A 21,071-nucleotide genomic window follows, 5' to 3' on the forward strand; every position below is an offset into this window, starting at 1 on the left:
ATACTCAGGAAGATGGTATTATGGTAAATGAGTTTGAGATATCAAAAATGTCCTCAGTCACTGCTCAACCTGCCTTGTGACAAAGATTATATACTTACAGGCATGGGTGAGAATCATAGGTTCTTAATTTGATTGATTGGATAAATGCTAGCATTAAGATAACCTGGCCTAACAAAGGGGATGTTCCCACCCCTCGATTATGCTGGAACTTTTTGGAAGAACTATAATTATATGCAAATTGGAAATGAAATGTGCCATTTACACCCAGTATTTTAGAGACCCAGATGAAGAATTATTTTCCTTTCGTATGAAAGACTGCATTTTACAGTCAGGCCCTGGGGCATAGTACACTACTTTAGTATCTGTTCTATCCCCTATAGCTAATCAACTAACTCATTGCTATCATAGCTGTTATGGTGGCTGACTTAGAACTGAAAGAGTTTGTCATAAGGGATGTAAGTAGAGAAATAGGAAAAACAAAGGATCCTGCAGATGATAAAATGGTGGAAAGTTGGCCCATCAAGTTCTCTCAAAAATTGTGGCAAGATGTATTATCTGGGACTCTGACAGTCTTGCTGTAACGCCCGAAGCTCGAGAGACCCCAAAGAACGAACCACCAGAGTCCAGAGTCAAAGCCAAGCGGCAAGGGCCATTTATTTCAGGTTGGAACCTGGACCTCCGTGCATTCACGAACAGTGATGCTCCGAGGTCCCGAGGGGAGTTTGCGCAGGCTTTTTATAGGCTGAGGTAAACAGTTTGGGGTATTTCCAGTCAGCGGGGGAGTTGATTGGTTGACATTAAGCTGGGGGGTACGGGTAATGCACCGATTGGGCAGGAGTTCGCGGGCGCGCCAAGCAATTGTACAGAAGCGGAACAAGCTGGTTAGGTTTCAGTTTCCCGTAATTCAAGCATGTACAGAAGCGGAACAAGCTGATTAAGTTTCAGTTTTCTTAGGCTTCTCATTCCCCCCTTTTTCAAGTACCCGAGGAGCCAATCTTGGGTCCTACAGTGTTAGCTAATCAAGCTCGTTTTCCGTGTCCAGGGGCTGATACTGCAGCCTAAGGACCATAACCTGAACGGTGTTTAGTCTATCTCTGACAAAATTAATTATTTTGTTAATTATAATGGGGCCGACAGTAAAAAGGAGAAGGAGGCATAGTAGGGGACCTAAAAGGGGAAGGAGGTAGGGAAGAAACCCATGGAGCCCTGACCAAAGTAGGTTTTCGGCTAGTTCTTTTCGTCAGCGCGCGAGGTCCTCCCGGAGCTGTTTAATTTTGGTCCGAACTATTCCTGATTTGTTGGCATAGAAACAACATTTTTCTTGTAGGGCTAAACAGATGCCACCTTGTTCTGCGGTTAGTAGGTCTAAACCCCTTCTATTTTGTAACACTACTTCTGCTAGGGAATCTAGCTGGTCTTGCAGATCTTGGATTGTCCTTGACAAGGCTTGGACATCATCAATTAGTTGACGGGAGAGTCGCAGATAGGAGTGTATAGAGACTCCTAACCCTGCTGTCCCAGTAGTTACTGCACCTGTAATTCCTAGGCCCGCTAGGAGGGGGATTACAGCCACAGCTCGCTTGGATCTGCCAGTTACAAAGTCCAGACTAGGGATGGGCATGGGGGTCTTCCCTGCAACCAGGTCAATATCTGGTAACAGAGTGGCCAGGACACATATTCCAGTCCAATTATGGGGGAGGTAGGTATAGGCTAGGTTATTCCCACAGACGAATACAGTGGTGTTAGTACTGCATAGGGAGGAGCTGATAGTGATGTACTGGTGGCATTGGGCAAGGGACGTGATTCCTACATCTATGCCGTTGTTCTGAGAGGTAAGGTTACTTATGAAGCAAGATGCGTTGAACGGACTAATGAACTGAACGGGGAAGGGTTCAGGTAGGGAAGAGGGGAAGCAGTCATTGGTTATGCTAATATTAACTATGGTGGGGATGGCGATGGGTCGGGGAGCTTGTTGGGGTAGGCACAGCCAGCAATCTTGGGCTAAAATTGGGTTAGGGGTGTTTAAGAGTGAGAAGGTGGTTTCTAGGATAGACATTGTCTGAGGGTCTAACTAGTAAGGGCTGTGCCTAGGGAGAACTAGGGGGTGGTAGTTAAGCTGTGGATACATATGTTTCGTGAGGTCTTTAAGTTTCTTTTGCGTTTCAATTTGTCTAACAGCGTCTTGGGGCCCTCCACCGTCTGACACATGTATAGGGCTCGAGGGTTCCAGCAGATGGTGGCTCCAACTGAGCCACGGCAGCCATCACTGGCTATGGCTGCTCTGGTACTTTGTAGGATGGCCGTAAAGTAGGTAGTAGCATTATCTGGCCCTATACATTGCTGATAGGAGTCATAACAAGAACTGTGTATCGACTCCTGGAAAGTTTTGCAAGGGCATTCTGTCATGGTGGGTAAGGGCTCGGGTTTGTTAACACATAACCATTGCTGCTTTTCGAATCCTGTGCTGTCATAAGTCTGGGTGAGGTAAGCGATTGTGGTCCCACAATCTTGGGTTTGGGTGTAAGGCCGCTGTAGACCCCCTCATCCTACGGAGCCAGCTACTATCCTTTTACTATGTGACAGAGCAATGGTGGTAACTATGCCACCTTTGCAATCACAGGGCCTTCCATATAGGGCTTGTAGCAATGCCTGTTTATCAACGGGTGCATTCAGTCCCCCCTTTAGGGGGTTGAAGTTTAGGGCTAGCAGGATAATGATCATTATCTTGATCATGTTTAGGGAGAGTACAGTGCAAGGTTAGTTTGAGGGGGTTGTTCTTACTCTGGTCTACAGTCCAAGCAGTTTTTTTGTCAGTGTGTCCCACGAGGTTGGACAGCGGGTCGGCAGGTTTAACATGGGTGTGGTGAATCCAGGTAGGGATGTTATCTACCTTGATGGCGGTGGGAGTTGTCAGGATGATCTGGTAAGGTCTTTTCCATCTGGGTTCGAAGTTTTCTTGTCGGTGTCACTTGACCAGGACCCAGTCTCCCGGGCGGTACTGATGAGGTGTGGATGGGGGCCCCGTCTCATACAGTTCTCTTAGTTTAGGCCAACACGGCCTCATGAACTCACTGTAGGGCCCTGAGGGAAGATAAAAGGCTGTTATCTTGATCTAATTGAATGAGGCTTAACTTAAGGTTAGGTATGACAGGTGTGGGTCTGCCAAACATGATTTCAAAGGGTGTAAGGCCCAATTTGTATGGGGAATTGCGAACCCTGTACAGAGCATAGGGGAGTAGTTCTACCCAATTAGCGCCAGTCTCCATAGTCAATTTAGTAAGGGTCTCTTTTAATGTTCTATTCATTCTTTCTACTTGTCCTGAGCTTTGGGGCCGGTAGGCACAATGTAATTTCCAATCTACCCCAAGTACGGAAGCCAGTCCCTGACTTACCTTAGAGACGAATGCAGGTCCATTGTCTGACCCTATCATTACTGGAAAACCATACCTGGGCAGGATTTCTTCTAGGATCTTTTTGGCTACAATCTGTGCCGTTTCCTTCTTGGTTGGGAAGGCTTCAGTCCATCCTGAAAAGGTGTCTATGAACACTAGTAAGTATTTATAGCCGTATTTGCTGGGCTTTACCTTGGTGAAGTCCACTTCCCAGTGGGATCCTGGTAGGGTTCCTCTTTCACGGTGGCCTTGGGCTGTAGCGTGTGGGTGTGCATTCTGGAGTCGACATGCAGAACAGGCTGTCACAACCCTTTCTGTCTGGTCAGAGATGTTTCTTAATACCAGTTTGGATTGTCTGATGAGATCTTGAAGTCCTCGGGGCCCCAAGTGGGTAGAGTGGTGTATTTTTGTCAGGATTGCGTGGCCCAATTTTTCGGGAAGGATAAGGCATCTCTGGAGTCCCTCCACCATCCATCTGTAACTCGGGTCATTGGGAGCTTGCGCATCCAGATAAGATCATCTTCTGAGTATTCAGGCTGTGGGGGTAAATCTCGGGGCCCTGGGTCTGGTAGCTGCGCAGGTAATACTGGGATGGGTTTTTGCGCTACCTGGCGTGCAGTTTGGTCAGCTAGATTATTTCCTCAAGAGATTGTATCAGTTATTTTTTGGTGACCCGGGCAATGTACTATGGCCAGTTTCTTAGGGCCCCAAATAGCGACCAATAGGGCCAGAATTTCATCTCTATTTTTGGTATCTTTGCCTTCAGCAGTGAGTAGTCCCCTCTCATGGTATATTGCCCCATGTATATGGGCTGTGGCAAAGGCATACCGGCTGTCTGTATATACAGTCACTTTGCGGTCCCGCCCCATTTTTAATGCTTGTGTCAAGGCAATCAGTTCTGCCCTTTGGGCAGAAGTTCCTGGGGGCAGAGCCTCTGCCCATATTACTTCAGTCTCGGATGTCACTGCTGCCCCCGCATACCTCTGTCCTTGATGGACGAAACTGCTTCCGTCCGTGAACCAGGTGACCTCAGCATCAGGTAAAGGCTGGTCCTGTAGATCTTCCCTTATTCCATGGATCTGCGCTAGGATGTTGGCACAGTCATGGAGCAGGGAGTCCAGGTCAGGGTCGGGTAGCAGCAAGGCCGGGTTTAGAGTTCGAGGAGAGGTGTATGTGATCCGCAAGGGATTTAACAGGAGTCCCTGATAGTGGACCATCCGGGCATTGCTAATCCACCTATCGGGGGACTGCTTGAGCACTCCTTCGATGGCGTGGGGTGTGGTGACATGTAACTCTTGGCCCAGGGATAGCTTATCGGCGTCTTTAACCATTAGGGCTGTATCCGCTATTATCCGGAGACAAGGGGGCCATCCTGCGGCTACAGGGTCCAGTTTTTTTGAGAGATAGGCCACTGGTCTGGCCCATGGACCTAGATGCTGGGTTAGCACTGCCTTGGCTATGCCTTTATGTTCGTCCACATATAAGTGGAAAGGCTTAGAGATATCGGGCAGTCCTAGAGCTGGGGCCGATAGGAGGGCTCTCTTTATCTGTTGGAATGCCTGCTCAGCTTCCGCAGACCATTCAAATGATGGTTGGTTTTTAGAGACTGCGTAAAGGGGTTTGGCCATTTCAGCAAAACCTGGGATCCATAACCAGCAGAATCCTGCAGACCCCAGGAATTCTCTCACCTGTAGAGGCGTGGTGGGTCGCGGAATGCGGAGGACAGTCTCTTTCCGGGCATCAGTGAGCCATCTTTGTCCTTCTTTTAGTAGGTACCCCAGATATATTACCTCAGGTTTTCAGATTTGGGCCTTCTTAGCGGATGCGCGGTACCCTAGGTTCCCCAGCGTCTGCAGGAGGTTCTTCGTCCCCACGAGACAGGCTTCTCGGGTCTCAGCTGCAATAAGGAGGTCATCTACATATTGTAGGAGAGACACATTTGGGTTTAATTTCTGGTACTTACTTAAATCTTCATGCAGGGCTTCATCAAATAGGGTAGGGGAATTTTTAAATCCTTGTGGAAGTCGGGTCCAGGTGAGTTGTCCATTTATGCTTCTTTCTGGATCCGCCCATTCGAATGCAAAGATGTCTTGGCTCTTGGGGGCCAAAGGCAGGCTGAAAAAGGCATCTTTTAAATCAAGGACAGTGTACCATTGTTTGTCTGGGCTGAGGGTACTGAGTATAAGGGTCGGGCACGGTAGGGTGAATGTCCATAACCTGTTTGTTGACCTCTCTTAGGTCTTGCACTGGCCGGTAATCTCCACTGTTAGGCTTGCACACAGGCAACAAAGGGGTATTCCACGCCGAATGGCATGGTCTAAGGATACCGACATCGCGGAGACGGCGGATGTGTGGGGTGATGCCCAGCCTGGCCTCTGCTGACATGGGGTACTGCTTGACCCTCACGGGGTCGACCCCTGGCTTAACTTCTATGAATAGAGCAGGACGATATTTCGCTAGCCCTATTCCCCAGGTTTCTGCCCAGGCTTCGGGACACCAGTGGAGCCAGTAGTCAATATCCTGTTCTGGGAAGGGTGGAGTTTGGTGAAGCCGATATTCATCTTCCAGCTGTATGGTGAGGACCGAGATAGGTTGGTCCTGGGAGTCAGTCACTTTAGGCCCTTCAGGCTGAAAGTGAATCTGAGCTATTTTCGTGAGGAGATCTCTTCCCAGCAAGGGGCAGGGACTATCCGGGATAACCAAAAAGGAATGGGTTACCCTTCCTGTCCCTAGATCCACGGTTCATTGGGTGGTCCAAGGATATTTTTTAGTTCCTGTAGGTCCCTGGACCCAGGAGGACTTATCAGAGATTTTTCCATGAGGGCTAGTGAGTACTGAATGCTGAGCTCCTGTGTCCACGAGGAATTGCACAGGGGTCCCCTCAACTTGTAGGATTACCCTGGGCTCGGGGAGGGGGTCCGAACCCCGTCTTCCCTATTCTGAGTCCTGGGTAAATAGGATGGGGGCCACTTTGGTTTGCCATGGCTCTGATCCCGAGCGCAGTTGTTTCTTTTTGGGACAGTCACGAATCCAACGTCCTTTTTCTTTACAGTAGGCACATTGGTCTTTGTCTAGGGGGTGCCTAGGGGGGCGAGTTTTCTGTTCTCCTGTGGGCCCTTGATTTTTCTGAACTATGGCAGCTAAGACTTTAGTCATTTTCCTGGTGGCTTTGAGCTGTTTATCTTCTGGAGCGTCCCGATTATTATATGCCCACTGAGCAATGCGGAGTAAGTCCTGGATCTGTTTTCCTTCTAAATCCTCTAATTTTTGGAGTTTCTTTTTGATGTCATAGGCAGCCTGGTTTACAAAAGACCTTACAACAGCGGCCTGATTTTCGGGGGCCTCGGGGTCCATGGGGGTATACTGCCTAAAGGCTTCCACTAATCTTTCTAAAAAGGTGGCAGGGCTCTCTGTCTTACCTTGTACTACCGAGTACACCTTGGCCAAATTGGTGGGCTTGCGTGCTGCAGCCCGGACACCCGCCATTAGAGTCTGGCGATAAATGAGCAGTCATCCCCTACCTTCTGCTGCGTTGTAGTCCCAATTAGGCCGAGTCAGGGGAAACGCTGCATTAATGAGGTCAGGGTTAACAGTGGGTCAACCATCTTCCCTGGGGACCAGCTTCCGCACTTCAAGTTGAATTCTCTCCCTTTCTTCCGTGGTGAACAGGATTCTCAAAAGCTGTTGGCAGTCATCCCAGGTAGGCTGGTGGGTGAACATTATGGTCTCTAGGAGGGCTATAAGATCTCTAGGGTTATCAGAAAACCGAGCATTTTGGGTTTTCCAATTATAAAGGTCACTGGTGGAGAAGGGCCAGTACTGGAGTCGGGGGTTGCCCGTTTCATCGGGGGGTCCTATTTCCCACAGGGGTAGGGCCACAGTGGAGTCGGGGAGGCGAGAGCTTGGCTCACGCTGGGTGCGCCCACGAGTTCGGCAGGCTGGCCCTTCGCAGTTGGTTTCATTTTCAATGGGGCTTGGCGCGGCTGCTGCCCCCCGCCCCCCTGGCTCCGGTGCAGCTGCTGCTTCCTGTCCTCCTGGTTCCCCTTGGAAATAATTTAATCCCTTGAAAGAAGGCTCAAAAAATCAAAATGTATCACCCAGTCCCCCTAATTGAAGAACTTCAGGGATGGATACTGGCTACCCCTAGAGACTCAGGGTTAGGTCAACATTACCCTCTATTGTGTGCAATAGGGAGCAACTGGAGGCTCCATGTTGACTTAACCATATATTGGTCTCTAACAAATGGACTGTATTAGCTGTAACAGACACTGGAGCTGAATGCACTTACCTATGGAAACCCCTCAAAATTTCAGCAAGATATAGAGGTTATTGATGGTTATAGGGAACAATTTATCAATGTCAGACAAAATAGTCTCTCCTACGGATCAGTAGGCTCCCTCTCTACTGTTTTCAAGTGCATGTTTTCCCCATTTCTGAATATATTTTGGGTATAGATGTTCTATAGGATCTGGATCTAACTACAATGACAGGGGAGTTCAGGTTGCACATCCAAGTAGTGAAACCCATTGCTATGGATAATGCAAAATGAGAACCTATACAGCTATTGTTCCTGGAGAGTAAAAAAAAAAAAAAAAAAAAAAAAAAAAAATGCAAATAATGAGATTACCATTACCATTAAAGAATTAGAAAAGGTGGGGGTAATTAGGCCTACTCAAATCTCATTCAGTAGTTCCTTGTGGCCTATAAAGAAATATAACAGGACCTGGTGAGTGGCAATAGATTATAGGGAACTCAACAAAGTTACTCTGCCCATCCATGCAGCAGTACTAAATATAGTCTGCTGATAGAAAGTCATGGCATCCATTAAGACACATTATTGTGTACTGGATCTATCAGCACTCCATCAGGACTTGAATCCTAAAACCAATTCATCTTCACATTGAATGAAAGACAATGGACCTTCCAGGCATTTCCCCAGGGGGATCTCCACAGTCCCTCAATTTGTCATGGGATGGTAGCCAGAGATTTGGAAAAATGGGTATTGTCAAAGGAGATGGTGTTTTATCATTATATGGGTGATATCATGTTAACCTGTGAAGATTTAACCTCCCTGTCTTAAGCAGCCATATTATTACAGGTTACTTGAGTCATGAGGATGGAAAGTAAACATCGACAAGATCCAAGGGCTGGGTTAGTCAGTAAAGATCCTTGGTGTCATCTGGTTAGGTAAGACAAAGGTGATGCCAGCAATGGTCACTGATAAATCCCAATCCCTAAAATGGAAAAGGAACTATAGGCTTTTCGTGGTTTATTGGCTGACTGGAAAACTTTTTTTCCCCCAATCTAACACATATATTAAGACTTTTAAATGCCTTGGTTAAGAAGGGAAGCTGATGGGATTGGGGAGCCAGTCACACAAGAGGCTATCTTAAAGATCAAAACAATAATCCAACAAATAAAGGCCCTGGTGGTGTTAATGCCAGATGTGAGAAGTGTATTAGCTGTAAGTTCATATCTAGAAGGGTTTGGTGGGGCTTGTGGCAATGACAAAAATGCAAAAATAATCGTAGTTATTTGCATAAGTTCAATAAGAAGCTGGTCCTCATGTAATGTCACCATTGAGAACATTGGTTACATTACCAAGGCTTTGACTAGAATGTCATATTTGAGAGAGACATGCATAGGCTCAGATATGACCAGACAACTTTATGGTATTAAGGTTGACTTTATGGAGCCAGTGCAGCCCCTTTGGAAAACAAATTGGCTAGGTACTTTCATTACAGGTGTAATCAAGCAGCCTGTGGCAGGCTCAGGACCTCAGGATATTTGGGGGACCCCAAGAAGAGTGGAAACAACCCAAATCTATCTCCGAGAACAGCAAATTACCCCCTTCTGTGCCCCAGACATTGTTCAGATCACTGTTTCCATACTGTCTGCCCCCAGGTCGTTTGTCTGCCTTCTCTCTAGAGCAGCAGCGTGCCATCTTGGCTAGATCCCAGTCAAGCCTACTGACCTCTAAATCTCCAGCCTTTAATCCCTGCTGCTTGCAAGAACTCACACAATTCAGCCCCTCTCATTTTATAAGCCAGTGGCTTGGGGGAAACTTTCTCCTTGTGCATTCCCCTGTGTGCTCTTCTGTCTCATGTCCTTTTCTGCCCTTTTTCTCTCCATAGCACTGGCAATCCATTTTTCCCCTAAACCACACCTCCACACTCTTTATCTTCTTCAATGTGGCCTCTTCCTTTAGTTGTGGAGTGCATTCTGACAATCCTCAAATTGATTTCTGGGGTATTTCGTCTTATTTATTATTATTATTATTATTATTATTATTATTATTATTATTATTATTTTAATTTAAAAACTGCCACACTGTGTAAGACCAGGTGAACAGGATGGAAAGACAAGTTACCTTGTCTTTGGACAAGGAGGACAAATAAGTAGTTGACAGACATGAGAGAGAGGTGTATGCAAGAAGTGGGGGGAGACGAGAGTGTGGTTGTAATAGTACAAAGTGAGGAAGGTTTGTGATAATGGAGCTTTTCTAAATCATAACATTGACAGGATATGTAGGATAACAGGATATGCAGGATTTGTAGGATAACAAACCTACACAGGTGATGAAATACGTACAGTTAAACAGACACACAAATATACACATTAGTACAAGAAAAACTGGGGAAATTAGAACATTAATGATGGCTTACATTAGTATCAATATCATAGTTGTGATACTGCATTATAATTTTTCAAGTTGTTGCCATTTGTAGAAATAGGGTACAAGTTTTCAGAATCTTTTCATATTATTTCTTACAATTGCATGTAAATCCACAATTACCATAAAATACAAATAAGTATATAACTAATAGAATACAAAGATTCTCCTATGTCCAAAATGTAATACTACGAACCATTCTACTATAATGCCTAAAAAATCTAACAAACTGTCTTCTTAATAACATAATTTTGGCCAAAAAAAAGCAACAATCCTTAGGGTCATAAATTGATAAGGGAGGACAATAATGGGATACTATGCTGGTAGTGCTAGATAAATTTCTTAATTTCTTTAATACATTAAGAGTGGTTTTTTTTGTTGTTGTTTTTTTTTTTTAGCAGCCACAAAGTTAAAGGAATGAAAAGATTATAAATTATAAGAAGAAATTTGGAACTCTAACATAAAGATGGAAGCCACAAATATGTCTACTATCATTATAAGAATAGGCTGAGATCAGTCCTCAAGGAAAAAAAAAATTAGACATTTAGTTTATGTATCTTGGTTCCTCATGGTAATATGCGTCTTCTAAGAATTGCTAACTTTGGGTCTTTCCTCAGATGTTTTTGGAATATATACTGCTTACATCATCTTTAAAACCTCAGGCTACTCTCACCTCACATTGGAGTTTTTCCGGTTTGTTAGAACTCAGGTATCAATAATAATAATAAATAATTAATATTAATAATGATTGTTATTATTCTAAGCATCATAAGGACAGGCCATAAAAATTTAAAGAAAAAGTTTTAAATATAGTCTAAAGAAAGAAAGACTGCTTACAGAGAAACAATATTGGGACTTGAACTTCACAATAGTATCAAAACAGCCAGAAGATGAAATAATATCTTCAAAGTGCTGAGCAGAAAATAAATTTAAAGTTGAATAGGCATACACTATCATTTCAGACATACAAAAATTGAATAAGTTTATTCCTTAAATACAATTGAAAAGAATCAAACTGGGAATTGTAACTGTTCCAAATATACACATGAAGTATTAATGTCAAGGCTTTAAACGTATCAAACATTAAGCAAAAAAGAGAAACTACAAAAGCAATTTGGGTGTATTTGGTAAAGATGAAAAATATACCCTGGAATTAGTAACTTCCCTCCAAGGTATTTGGACTAGAATTTCTCCCACATGTACAAAAGAAGATATACTTCAGAATATTCTCAGTCCAGATGTTTGTGACCACAAGACATTGTAAACACCTATGCATACATGTTACCATTTTTATTGTTTTGATGTATTACTCTTCTCATATATAACTACATAGTATCAAAAATATAATAAAAAGCATGTGAGGATTGAAAACTATCTTCTGCTAGGCCATTACTTCTGGGAAGGACAGGGCAAAATACTGCCAAGTACATTTATCTTTTCCCATTTGGTTTGCTTCTACTTAAAGAAAATCCATGAGGACAAACTGCTATAGGCCTTTTTAGGTATATAGAGTGAACCATATATGTTATTATAAACATAAATGTAACACAAATTAACATCTTGTTAGTTATACCTTATTTAATGTGTTTAAATTTTTTGCAAAATTACAAATTACTAACAAAATGATGTGATTAAGTTAGTAGATGGTTAGTTCACCTGCTGAGTATTTTCAAGTTATGACTTTTACTTTTTTCTACCTAAGTGTGAAACTTGAGGGAATTAAATAACATTCATAAAATTTTCTATACTCTTTTCAATAATTTTCTCTAAACTCTTACATTTCCCAAAATGTATTCATTTGCCTCAAGATATCTGTGATATCTTGACTAAATACAACATTAATGGATTTTGTTCCTTTCTCTGATTTGCATGCATGTATCTCTCTAGTGATTTTAGCATACAAGATTTCAGGGGAGAAGTCAGTTTTTTTGTAAGGTTGTCTGCCCTTTGTAAGCAGACTTTCATAATGTTCAAAAACATAATTTTTGTATTATCTCTGGAGTTCAAGAATTTCACCAGAATATTATAGGACTGAGAGGATTTTTGTAATTATTAATCTTGTCTTAGATTTTTAACCTACAAACTTCAGCCCTTTTCTTAGGGAAAATTTCAAACCATTTGTTCAATTCATTGTCCTGATATCTTTGTTCCCTTTGGAACATTTACTGCTCATGTTAGGTCTTTGGATCTTTTCTTCAACTCTCTAATCGTTTCCCTTACGATTTTTATATCACTGTTTTTTCTAGTTTCTGGTTTCTTCTTCTTCTTCTCCTTCTTATATACTTAAAACCATTAATATACATTCTCAGGAAGGACAATCCTTTAGCCTGATTTTGTCCATTACTTTTTTTTTTTTTAATTTAAATGTAATCTCTAATTTCCAGGAATCGCTTTTGCTTTCGCTTTTTTTGTTTGTTTTTGTTTCTTAAATCTTTTCATTGGTTTTTCCCTTTGGACAATCTAGTAGTTGTTTACTAGAAATCTCTGTGATATAGAACTTAGACCTCTTCCCTTAGGTTACTAAGTTGTGTGTGTATGTATGCATGAAAGTGTATGTGTGTGTTGTGTACATATTTAGTTACGGTGGTTTTAAATTCATTAATACGTATATTAATACGTATATTAATACGTATATCCTTCAGATTTTGTCAAGTACTAAAAAAATAAAGATTAAAAAAATAACATAAGCAGTGAGAGAATTATTACCAAGTTAGGCCAGTGGTAAGTGAATTGGCAAAACTTTATTCTTCTCCTAAAGGTATTCAAAGACTTTTTGTGATCCCTAATCTCCAGTGCACCTGTCTGTCACTCCTACCCCAAACACAGGAAGGGGAAGCAATCGGCTACTATTGTAGACCACAGGTCTGTCAAATTCTATCAGTTTTGGCATACTCTTCCAGATTCCCATAGAATAAGCTGTCCCTCTTTCTTTGGGAGAGTCAGAGGATTCTGCAGCTGAATACCCTGAGGCATTATTCCCTTTACCTGAATCCTCTAGGAAAAGCAAACCTTCTTCTCTAATCATGGGTCCCTTAGCTTCACCCTTAGGTCCAAGAGTGCCATGATCCAGGAGGCTGTACAGTCCTGGATATACCCCCTAGGCCTCCCCCACTCGGGTCATTCATTTTGATTTTTTGTACTAGCCTCAATAGGGAGTTGAAAGTTTGAGATAATCAGGAACATAATTCAAAGGGACCTTTTTCTATCCCTAATTATTTTAAAGAATACAAGTTTTGTGAATATATTAAATCATATAATTTATGGGAATACTTTAAGTATAAAGATTAACCAGTATTAATATTTTATTATGTTAACTAGTATTAACATTTTTTTTTCTCTTTAAGGTGTTCTCTTTTAAAATATATCATAAATTATTACTGGGATATAAACATGTCAGGATTTATCAGAGAATCTTTAAGTACTTTAAAATAAGAATATACTTAAGATATAATAAACAAATATTGAAAACTAATTTTGAATTTAGAGGATACCTCACGGGCTGTGATAAATCTTGGCCTTGCTGCCATCCAAGTTTTGCACTGGATGTATACTGGCTGTACTTCCTCACCCTTCCTGTGTAATCTGTTCACATTTTCTCAAAAGGCTAACATTTCTATGATTAACATTTCCTTTTCTTTGTCTTTATTTTGAAGAAGGCATGTGTAAATTTCATAACTTATGATGTAAACTATTTCTTCTAAAGTTCTTTATCCTTCCATGACAAGGCATTAATTATTTTTAAGTCTTCTTGAAGGTGTAATTTATATTTTCTAGGGTAAATATAGAAAAACCTTGAAGTAAAGATTAATACTACATAGAAATAGCAGGGGTGCCTGGATGGCTCAGTCTGTCAAGTGTCCAACTCTTGATTTCAGCTCAGGTCATGATTTCATGGTTCATGGGTTCAAGCCCCACGGTGGGGCTCCTCACTGACAGTGTGGAGCCTACTTGGGATTTTCTCTCTCTCTCTCTCTCTCTCTCTCTCTCTCTCTCTCTCTCCCTCTCTTCCCCTCTCCCCTTGCTTGCACTCTTTCTCTCACTCTCAAAATAAAATAAACATAAAAAAATAACTAATTTATAATGAATTGTTCAGGAAAGCTTGGAAAGGGATGTTAGTGTCAGTTCATACATGTGCTACAGATCCTAGAAGTAAAAGTAAACACAGGAAAGTTGTATGGGCTTTGGGTTATTTGGGAAAAGAATGGATATTAAGAGTGATATGGTTTGAATGTCAAAAGAAAATATATATCTTTCTTTTAACAAAATGTTTGTATTTGAGTCATTCAAAGAGCTAGATGAATTTATTTGTATCATCCCATGATAAAAAACAAAGATACAAGTGAGAGCAATAGAGAAAATATACAAATTTACATTTACATAAATGTATATATATTTTTTTTCCTGACCCAGAAAAGGTAAGAAGATTCAAGTACACAGTATTGACACTTCTGAATTCTAACTTCAGTCAAAGGATTATAGGTCCCTGCTGAATGTGATATACTTCATTATATTTTAAAGCACGATTTAACATACTCATGCAAATATTATAAGTTGTTATTACTTTCAGAAGAAATGGCAGGTAAACACAGAAAATATATTGACCTAATATTTTAAAGCCCTAAGCCAGTTTAAAAACCTCAGGTAATTGAAGCATCAGCCACGTCCCAATAAAGGACCTCCATGACATATAGCATTGCTTAGTTTAACATTAATTTTTCCTCTTCCATGACATGTTGGAGTATCCTAATATTATTTGGAGGATTTCCAACTAGACATCCCCAGACACAGCTTAGGCACAGCCACAAATTGGAGAAAACATGGACCACTTGGGCCTAAACCTCTCAGACTTGACCAAATGCATTAAAATACAGGATAGCTTTTTGTTTGTTTTTGCTTGTTGTTTGTTGTTGTTGTTTTTCTGTCTAGTCAATTGTGAAGCAAGTAATCTCCAATAAGAGTTTAGAGAGATTTGCTATGGGATGAGATCATGTTTATCAGAGAATAACATAATGTACGTTACGGGCAACATTTAGGTCATAGAAAAAAAAAAAAAAAAAAACTTAGCCCAAATTAAACCCTGAGAATTTATCATGGACAAAACAATAGACTATGAGTGATACAATCACTATGAGTGATGCAAATGTGTGTGTAGTTTCTGAATTCTAGGAAATCACAAACTAGTCAATGATGCAGATATTTGATAATGGTGTCCAGAAATAATGTCTTGATGTAAAATATAACAATAGGGGTATTAGAAACAGTGATCTGGAAGTAATCCTTCATAATGTTAAACATGGACTAGATCTGAAAGGGTGGTAGAACTCTCATGGGCAAATATGTAGCAGCAGACATAGAGGAAAAGCTAGAGTCACAAAAGACATCTGGATACTTGTGGCTATTAAGAATGAATAATCAGGGGCACCTGGGTGGCTCAGTAGGTAAAGCATCCGGCTTCGGCTCAGGTCATGATCTCACAGTCCGTGAGTTCAAGCCCTGCATCGGGCTCTGTGCTGACAGTTCGGAGCCTGGAGCCTGCAGCCTCCTTCAGATTCTGTGTGTCCCTCTCTCTCTGCCCCTACCCTGTTCATGTTCTGTCTCTCTCTGTCTCAAAAATAAATAAAACATCGAAAAACCTTTTTAATTAAAAAAATGAAAAGAATGAAGAATCAGCAACAGAAGTGATTTCAAACATGCAGGGAATAAACTGTGAAATGCTCTATATATCTAGCAGGTGAATTTGGAGATTTTGAATCTTTAAGGTAGTAACAGAAAGGAGGAATGGTAGGAAAACAGTTAGGATGGAGGTATGATGAAAAGATCCCAACTTGGAAGAAGAAAAAAATGGATCTAGAGAGGGGAGGTTTTTAGACAGTAACAAGTTGTATAGTTGGGATGCAAACCAGGGTGAGACTAAATCAAAACTCCTATTCCCTCTATCATATCCATATCTATCCATATCTTTGTCTTCAAGGAACTTTGTCACACAACTTTTACAGAACCTGTGACTATGTCTTTTCTCACTTCAGATGATTCAGACAAGATTCTACTTCTAATAAGAATCAAACACAAAGCACATACAAATGCATATAATACATAAACATTGCAAGAATGTAGTCCTAAAACACACGTTCAATACTTAATGTTTACAACTATATTATTTAAAACTGCAATATTTTATCATTCATCATAGATACTCTAGCAGTGTAACTGAGGACCTATAAGTTTTCTAATTTGCTGTTCTGTTCAGCATCCTGTGCTAACCACAGCAAGACACATTCTTTCTACAAATATTTTTTTTTAAATGATGGTATATTCTATTATGAAAAAGTTAATTATTGTAGATAATACATAAAATAAAGCAATTATTTTTTTTAAATATGAGGCACCTGAGTCTCTCAGTTGGTTAAGCATCTGACTCTTGATCTTGGCTCAGGTCATGATCTCACAGTTCCTGAGTTTGGGTCCTGCATTGGGCTCTGCATTGACAGTGCGAAGCCTGCTTAGGACTCTCTCCCCCCACCCCCCTTTTTTCTGTCCCTTGGCCACTCATACTCTCTCTCTCGCAAAGTAAATAAACTTTATAAAAATAAAAATAAATAAAATTCACCAAAATCACCTAGAAATTTGATCTCCTAGAAAAATCTCCCTTTAATCTGTATTTAGTCATTTATATTATTTAATGCACACATAAGGACAATAAACAACATTTGAAAGCATTTTCTTCATTCTAACATTCATAAGAAAGTTAAAATAGCAAAAAGACTCCGTGTCTAAAGATATGACAAGGAAATAATCATATTCAGTTGAAATGCTTGGTTTCAAAAGACAGTTTCAATTCTGATATGTAAAGAACTAAGTGTTCATTATTCTGATCCTTACAATAAGAAATAGCTGTATAAAACTAAAATCAACAATTTTTATTGGACTTACCAGAGAAATGAGTTTGCAAGGTAAGCTGCCACCCCAAAGTTTGGAGAGATAGGTGCATACAGTCGAAATCTGTTTACGTGGAACAAAATCCTGGAAGCCACTCACCAGAGGAGCACTTGAATTGCTGGAGGCTGAGTGTGGACTAGTGTGTGAGTTAGAAAGTTTAGGATATCTGCAGTCTTGGGAGGAGGCTTGCTTTAACAGACTTTACCTCCAGGAACCCAGCAGGTTCTCACAGTGAAGAGAAAAGAAAAAGCCCCTAAGGCTTATCTCCAGGTGATAAGACTTTAAGAGAGGTTTAACTCACCTGGAGATCCTTAAAGGCATTTATCCAGCTTCAGCTAGATCAGATCTTTCTACCACTTGTAAAAGAAGGAGTAGGGAAGGTAAGTAACACCTGTGAAGGCGGCGCTCTAGCCCAAGGAAAAAGATCCACCAAAAGAATTCAATTTAATCACAAGATGATAAAACTTTCCCTCTCCTACACCTTCCTATCACATCAATAGGACTCTAGTGTAAATACAGTGGATTACAGCTAACAGAACTGCAAGGAATGCTCCCTAAAGAGTTCTTAGGGGAGAACAAGCACAACAGAAGAGGCAAAAAACAAGACCAGTAGACCTACAGCTACAACAAATCTTGTAGCCCAAGTCTTTGCAATTAACCCCAATTAACCTCAAATGACCCCAATTATCTTCAGACAAGAGGCATTTTATCTCAGTTTCTACTTTCTGGTACACTGTGTCTAGCTTTTAGAAAAAAGAAAAAAAAAGATACAAAGAAATTTAAAGATAAGAAGACACATTCTGAAGAGACAAAGCAAACAACAGAACCAGACTCAGATATGACACAAATGTTGGAATTATAAGACAGAAAGTTTATTTTATTTTTTATTAAAAAAATTTTTTTTAAATCTTTATTTATTTTTGAGAGATGGAATGTGAGCAGGGGAGGAGCAGAGGGAGAGGGAGACACAGAATCCGAAGCAGGCTCCAGGCTCTGAGCTGTCAGCACAGAGCCCGACACAAGGCTTGAACTCACCAACTGTGAGATCATGACCTGAGCTACCCAGGCGCCAGAAAGTTTAAAGTAATTGTAATTAACATATTAAGGACAGAAAGTTTAACATAACTGTAATTAATATATTAAGGATTCTAGTGGAAAAGGTAGACAACATACAAAAGAAAATATGCAATGCACTCAACACCCTAACCTGTTTCTTTACCTCACGTCAACAGAATTCACTTCAGTCACCTACTCCCACCGCCTTACTCTCAGCGAGAGTTTCTCATCATCTTGTGCCATGTATTTGTGTCATTATTAAGATACAGTGTATCGCAGATATTAATTCCTTCAGTTACAAGGGCAGCTATGTGGGACTGGATGAAAGAAACCCCATCTGTTGACCTCAGCTTTCATGTACAGTATATGTTTTCATTTTGTATCTATGCCCTGAATAGAAATACTTGGGAAGCAATTACTTAACATTAACTGCACCACCTCCCAACATTGATTTCAAACATCCTACCTCAAACTAGATTCTCACCTGCTCACATATTCTAAATAACCTCCCTAACAATTTTTAATTCAGCTGAATCCACTTGCCAACAGACACCATGTGCCTGCTTTCCATTAGCCTTCTATCCTCACTACTGTCCCTACTAGACAAGATACTAGGGTCTGACACTGTGATCACTTCCTTGAATATATCCAGAGTGGTCTAGTTCCACTCTCCTTTTTTGTTCATCCTTTACAAAATTTCAGCCAAGACTCAAAATAGTTGAGCCTGGCTAAAAGAAAAAGATAAAGCCAAGCTCACATATAGCCACAATTGCATATGGTTCTCCTCGCTTAGCAATCTTACTTCATTTCCCATTTCATTCCTCATTCAATCATACACTTTTTGAGTTGACTGCACCACACCTTCTTTTCTCTACTCAAAACTTCCAACTCCCTTCCCTTATTATCTGCTGTTTTCTGTTGCTTTTTAAATTGCTGAATGATCAAAAGGTATTAGAAGTGATCTCAATTTTATTCTACCAACTACAGTAGCCAATCAGGAATCATGTAATTTCATTTTGCTTTTTGTAATTATTGTTTTGTCTCTGTATTAATTTCCTAGAGATGCCATAATAAAGTACCAAAAATTGGATTGCGTAAAACAACACAAATTTGGGGCACCTGTGTGGCTCAGTCAGTTAAGCATCTGACTTTGGCTCAGGTCATGATCTTGCAGTCTGTGATTTGAGCACTGCATCAGATTCTGTGATGAGAGCTCAGAGCCTGAAGCCTGCTTTGGACTCTGTGTCTCCCTCTCTCTACCCCTCCCCTGGCTACCACTCTGTCTCTGTCTCTGTCTCTCTCTCTCAAAAAAAAAAATAAACAATAAAAACAAAACAAAACACAAATTTATTATCTCACAGTTCTGGAGACATGGAACTTGAATATATCTTTTGAAGAACAAAATTCAACTAATAACAGCTTCTAATAAGGAACATTACTGTACTTTTCATTGCATTCCAACATCTCCCCTCCCTGGCTCTTAGAGCATATCCAAATGGAATCATACATAGTAAGAGCCATTATAAAAATTTTGATGTAAATATCACCTGTTAAATACTCTCCCTTGACACCATCTATATCAACAACTATAACCCAATTACAACCTCTTATCCTCACCAAAATTTTTAGAAACATTTTCTTATTGTAATCTGTCTCTACTTTAGCACCTCCTATTCTGTCATCAATTCTGACAAAGTAGATATTTTTTTCAAACACTATCCCAAAACTGCTTTGTGTGTGTGTGTGTGTGTGTGTGTGTGTGTGTGTGTGTGTGTATAACTTAATTTCCCTTTTCTGAACTCAAGGCACACCATTGTAACAGTTCTCCATTCTCTTCTTGTTTTGATTCACTCTATCTTTAGGTAATTGTACCTATCTACATTCCCACTCTATTGCATTCTAGATTTATATAACCAGTCCTTAAACAGTCCTAGAGTTCAATTCTGTAAGTGTCTCAATAATAGCATATGCAAAATTAACCTTTCATTTCTTCTATAAATTTCCAAATTTTCCCTATTTCATCAGTTGAAAACTATTGTCTCAGTTACTTAAGCCCTATTAAAGCCAGATAGGATTAATATTTGTAAAATAAATCATATAAAGTAGTTATCATAGGAAAACCAGTGAAAAAGAGATACAGAATATCTTTTAAAAGTTGGAAAAACAAATAAGAGCATTACATTTAAAAATGTACAAAAATCTCTTATAGCCAATTGTTCATCTGAAACATGGGAAGTCAGAAACCAAAAGATAGAACAGAATTTGAAATAAATAGAAAAAAATAATTTATCTATTTTTAAAATTAGACTGTTATTAAGAACGCTCCCTCAAAAAAAAGCCTTCCCTCAAATAAAATTCAGCACAAGATGAGTCACTGATGAAAACAATTACAGAAGGAAGCTACCAATCTTATATAATTAGATCAATTGAATATCCACATGGAAAAATAAAATGCAATATACAATACACAGGAATAAATTGCACATGGATTGTAGACATAAATGGAGGAGATAAAGCAGTTTCTTGCTGACACCATCAGAAAGGATGTTCTTTATTTTGAAGAGGGGTGAGTATAATATATTTTGACAGGGCCCAGAAATCACTAACCACAGAGGAAAAAATAAATAAATAAATAAATCAAATTTTATAAAATGAAGGTCACAGTCATCAAAACACACTCATAACAGAGTAAAAGGCCAGTTAAATAATGAGAGAAGATATTGGGATACGTTTGTCAGAGAAGGACTCATAATAAATAAAATAATAAAACTTCTAAAAATAAATAAGAAAATTAAATTAACCTCGAAAATTGGCAAAAAAAAAATAAATCATTCTTCAAAAAACATTCAAAACTCCAAAAAGCAGACTGGAGAAATACAAATTAACACCATAATGAAATGTGATTAAAAATCCCAGAGTATGAATAGAAGTTATAGAAGTTCTAAACCTTGGGGTTCCTGGCTGGGTCAGTCGGTTAAATGTCCGACTCTTGGTTTCCACTTGGGTCATGATCT

At 40.2% G+C, this 21,071-nt stretch overlaps 2 protein-coding genes across 2 annotated transcripts; both read right to left on the minus strand.

Moving 5' to 3' along the window:
* Positions 1-934: 934 nt before the first annotated feature.
* LOC121039462 (syncytin-2-like) lies at positions 935-19,703 on the minus strand. The gene is made up of 2 exons (XM_040489696.1): positions 19,691-19,703; positions 935-2,270 (listed from the first exon to the last, which is right to left on the minus strand). Exon 2 carries the CDS (start codon positions 2,054-2,056, stop codon positions 1,241-1,243), a length of 816 nt encoding a protein of 271 aa, XP_040345630.1. The 5' UTR covers positions 2,057-2,270; positions 19,691-19,703; the 3' UTR covers positions 935-1,240.
* Positions 1,272-6,878, minus strand: LOC121039470 (uncharacterized). Its single transcript, XM_040489705.1, is given in 4 exon segments — positions 1,272-3,081; positions 3,393-5,573; positions 5,575-6,326; positions 6,363-6,878. Coding segments are annotated over 3 exon segments (3,039 nt in total). The 3' UTR covers positions 1,272-3,081; positions 3,393-3,802.
* Positions 19,704-21,071: the final 1,368 nt, after the last annotated feature.

The sequence above is a fragment of the Herpailurus yagouaroundi genome, unplaced genomic scaffold (assembly GCF_014898765.1).
Source record: "Herpailurus yagouaroundi ecotype Mexico unplaced genomic scaffold, PumYag 180, whole genome shotgun sequence".
Classification (NCBI taxonomy): Eukaryota; Metazoa; Chordata; class Mammalia; order Carnivora; family Felidae; genus Herpailurus; species Herpailurus yagouaroundi.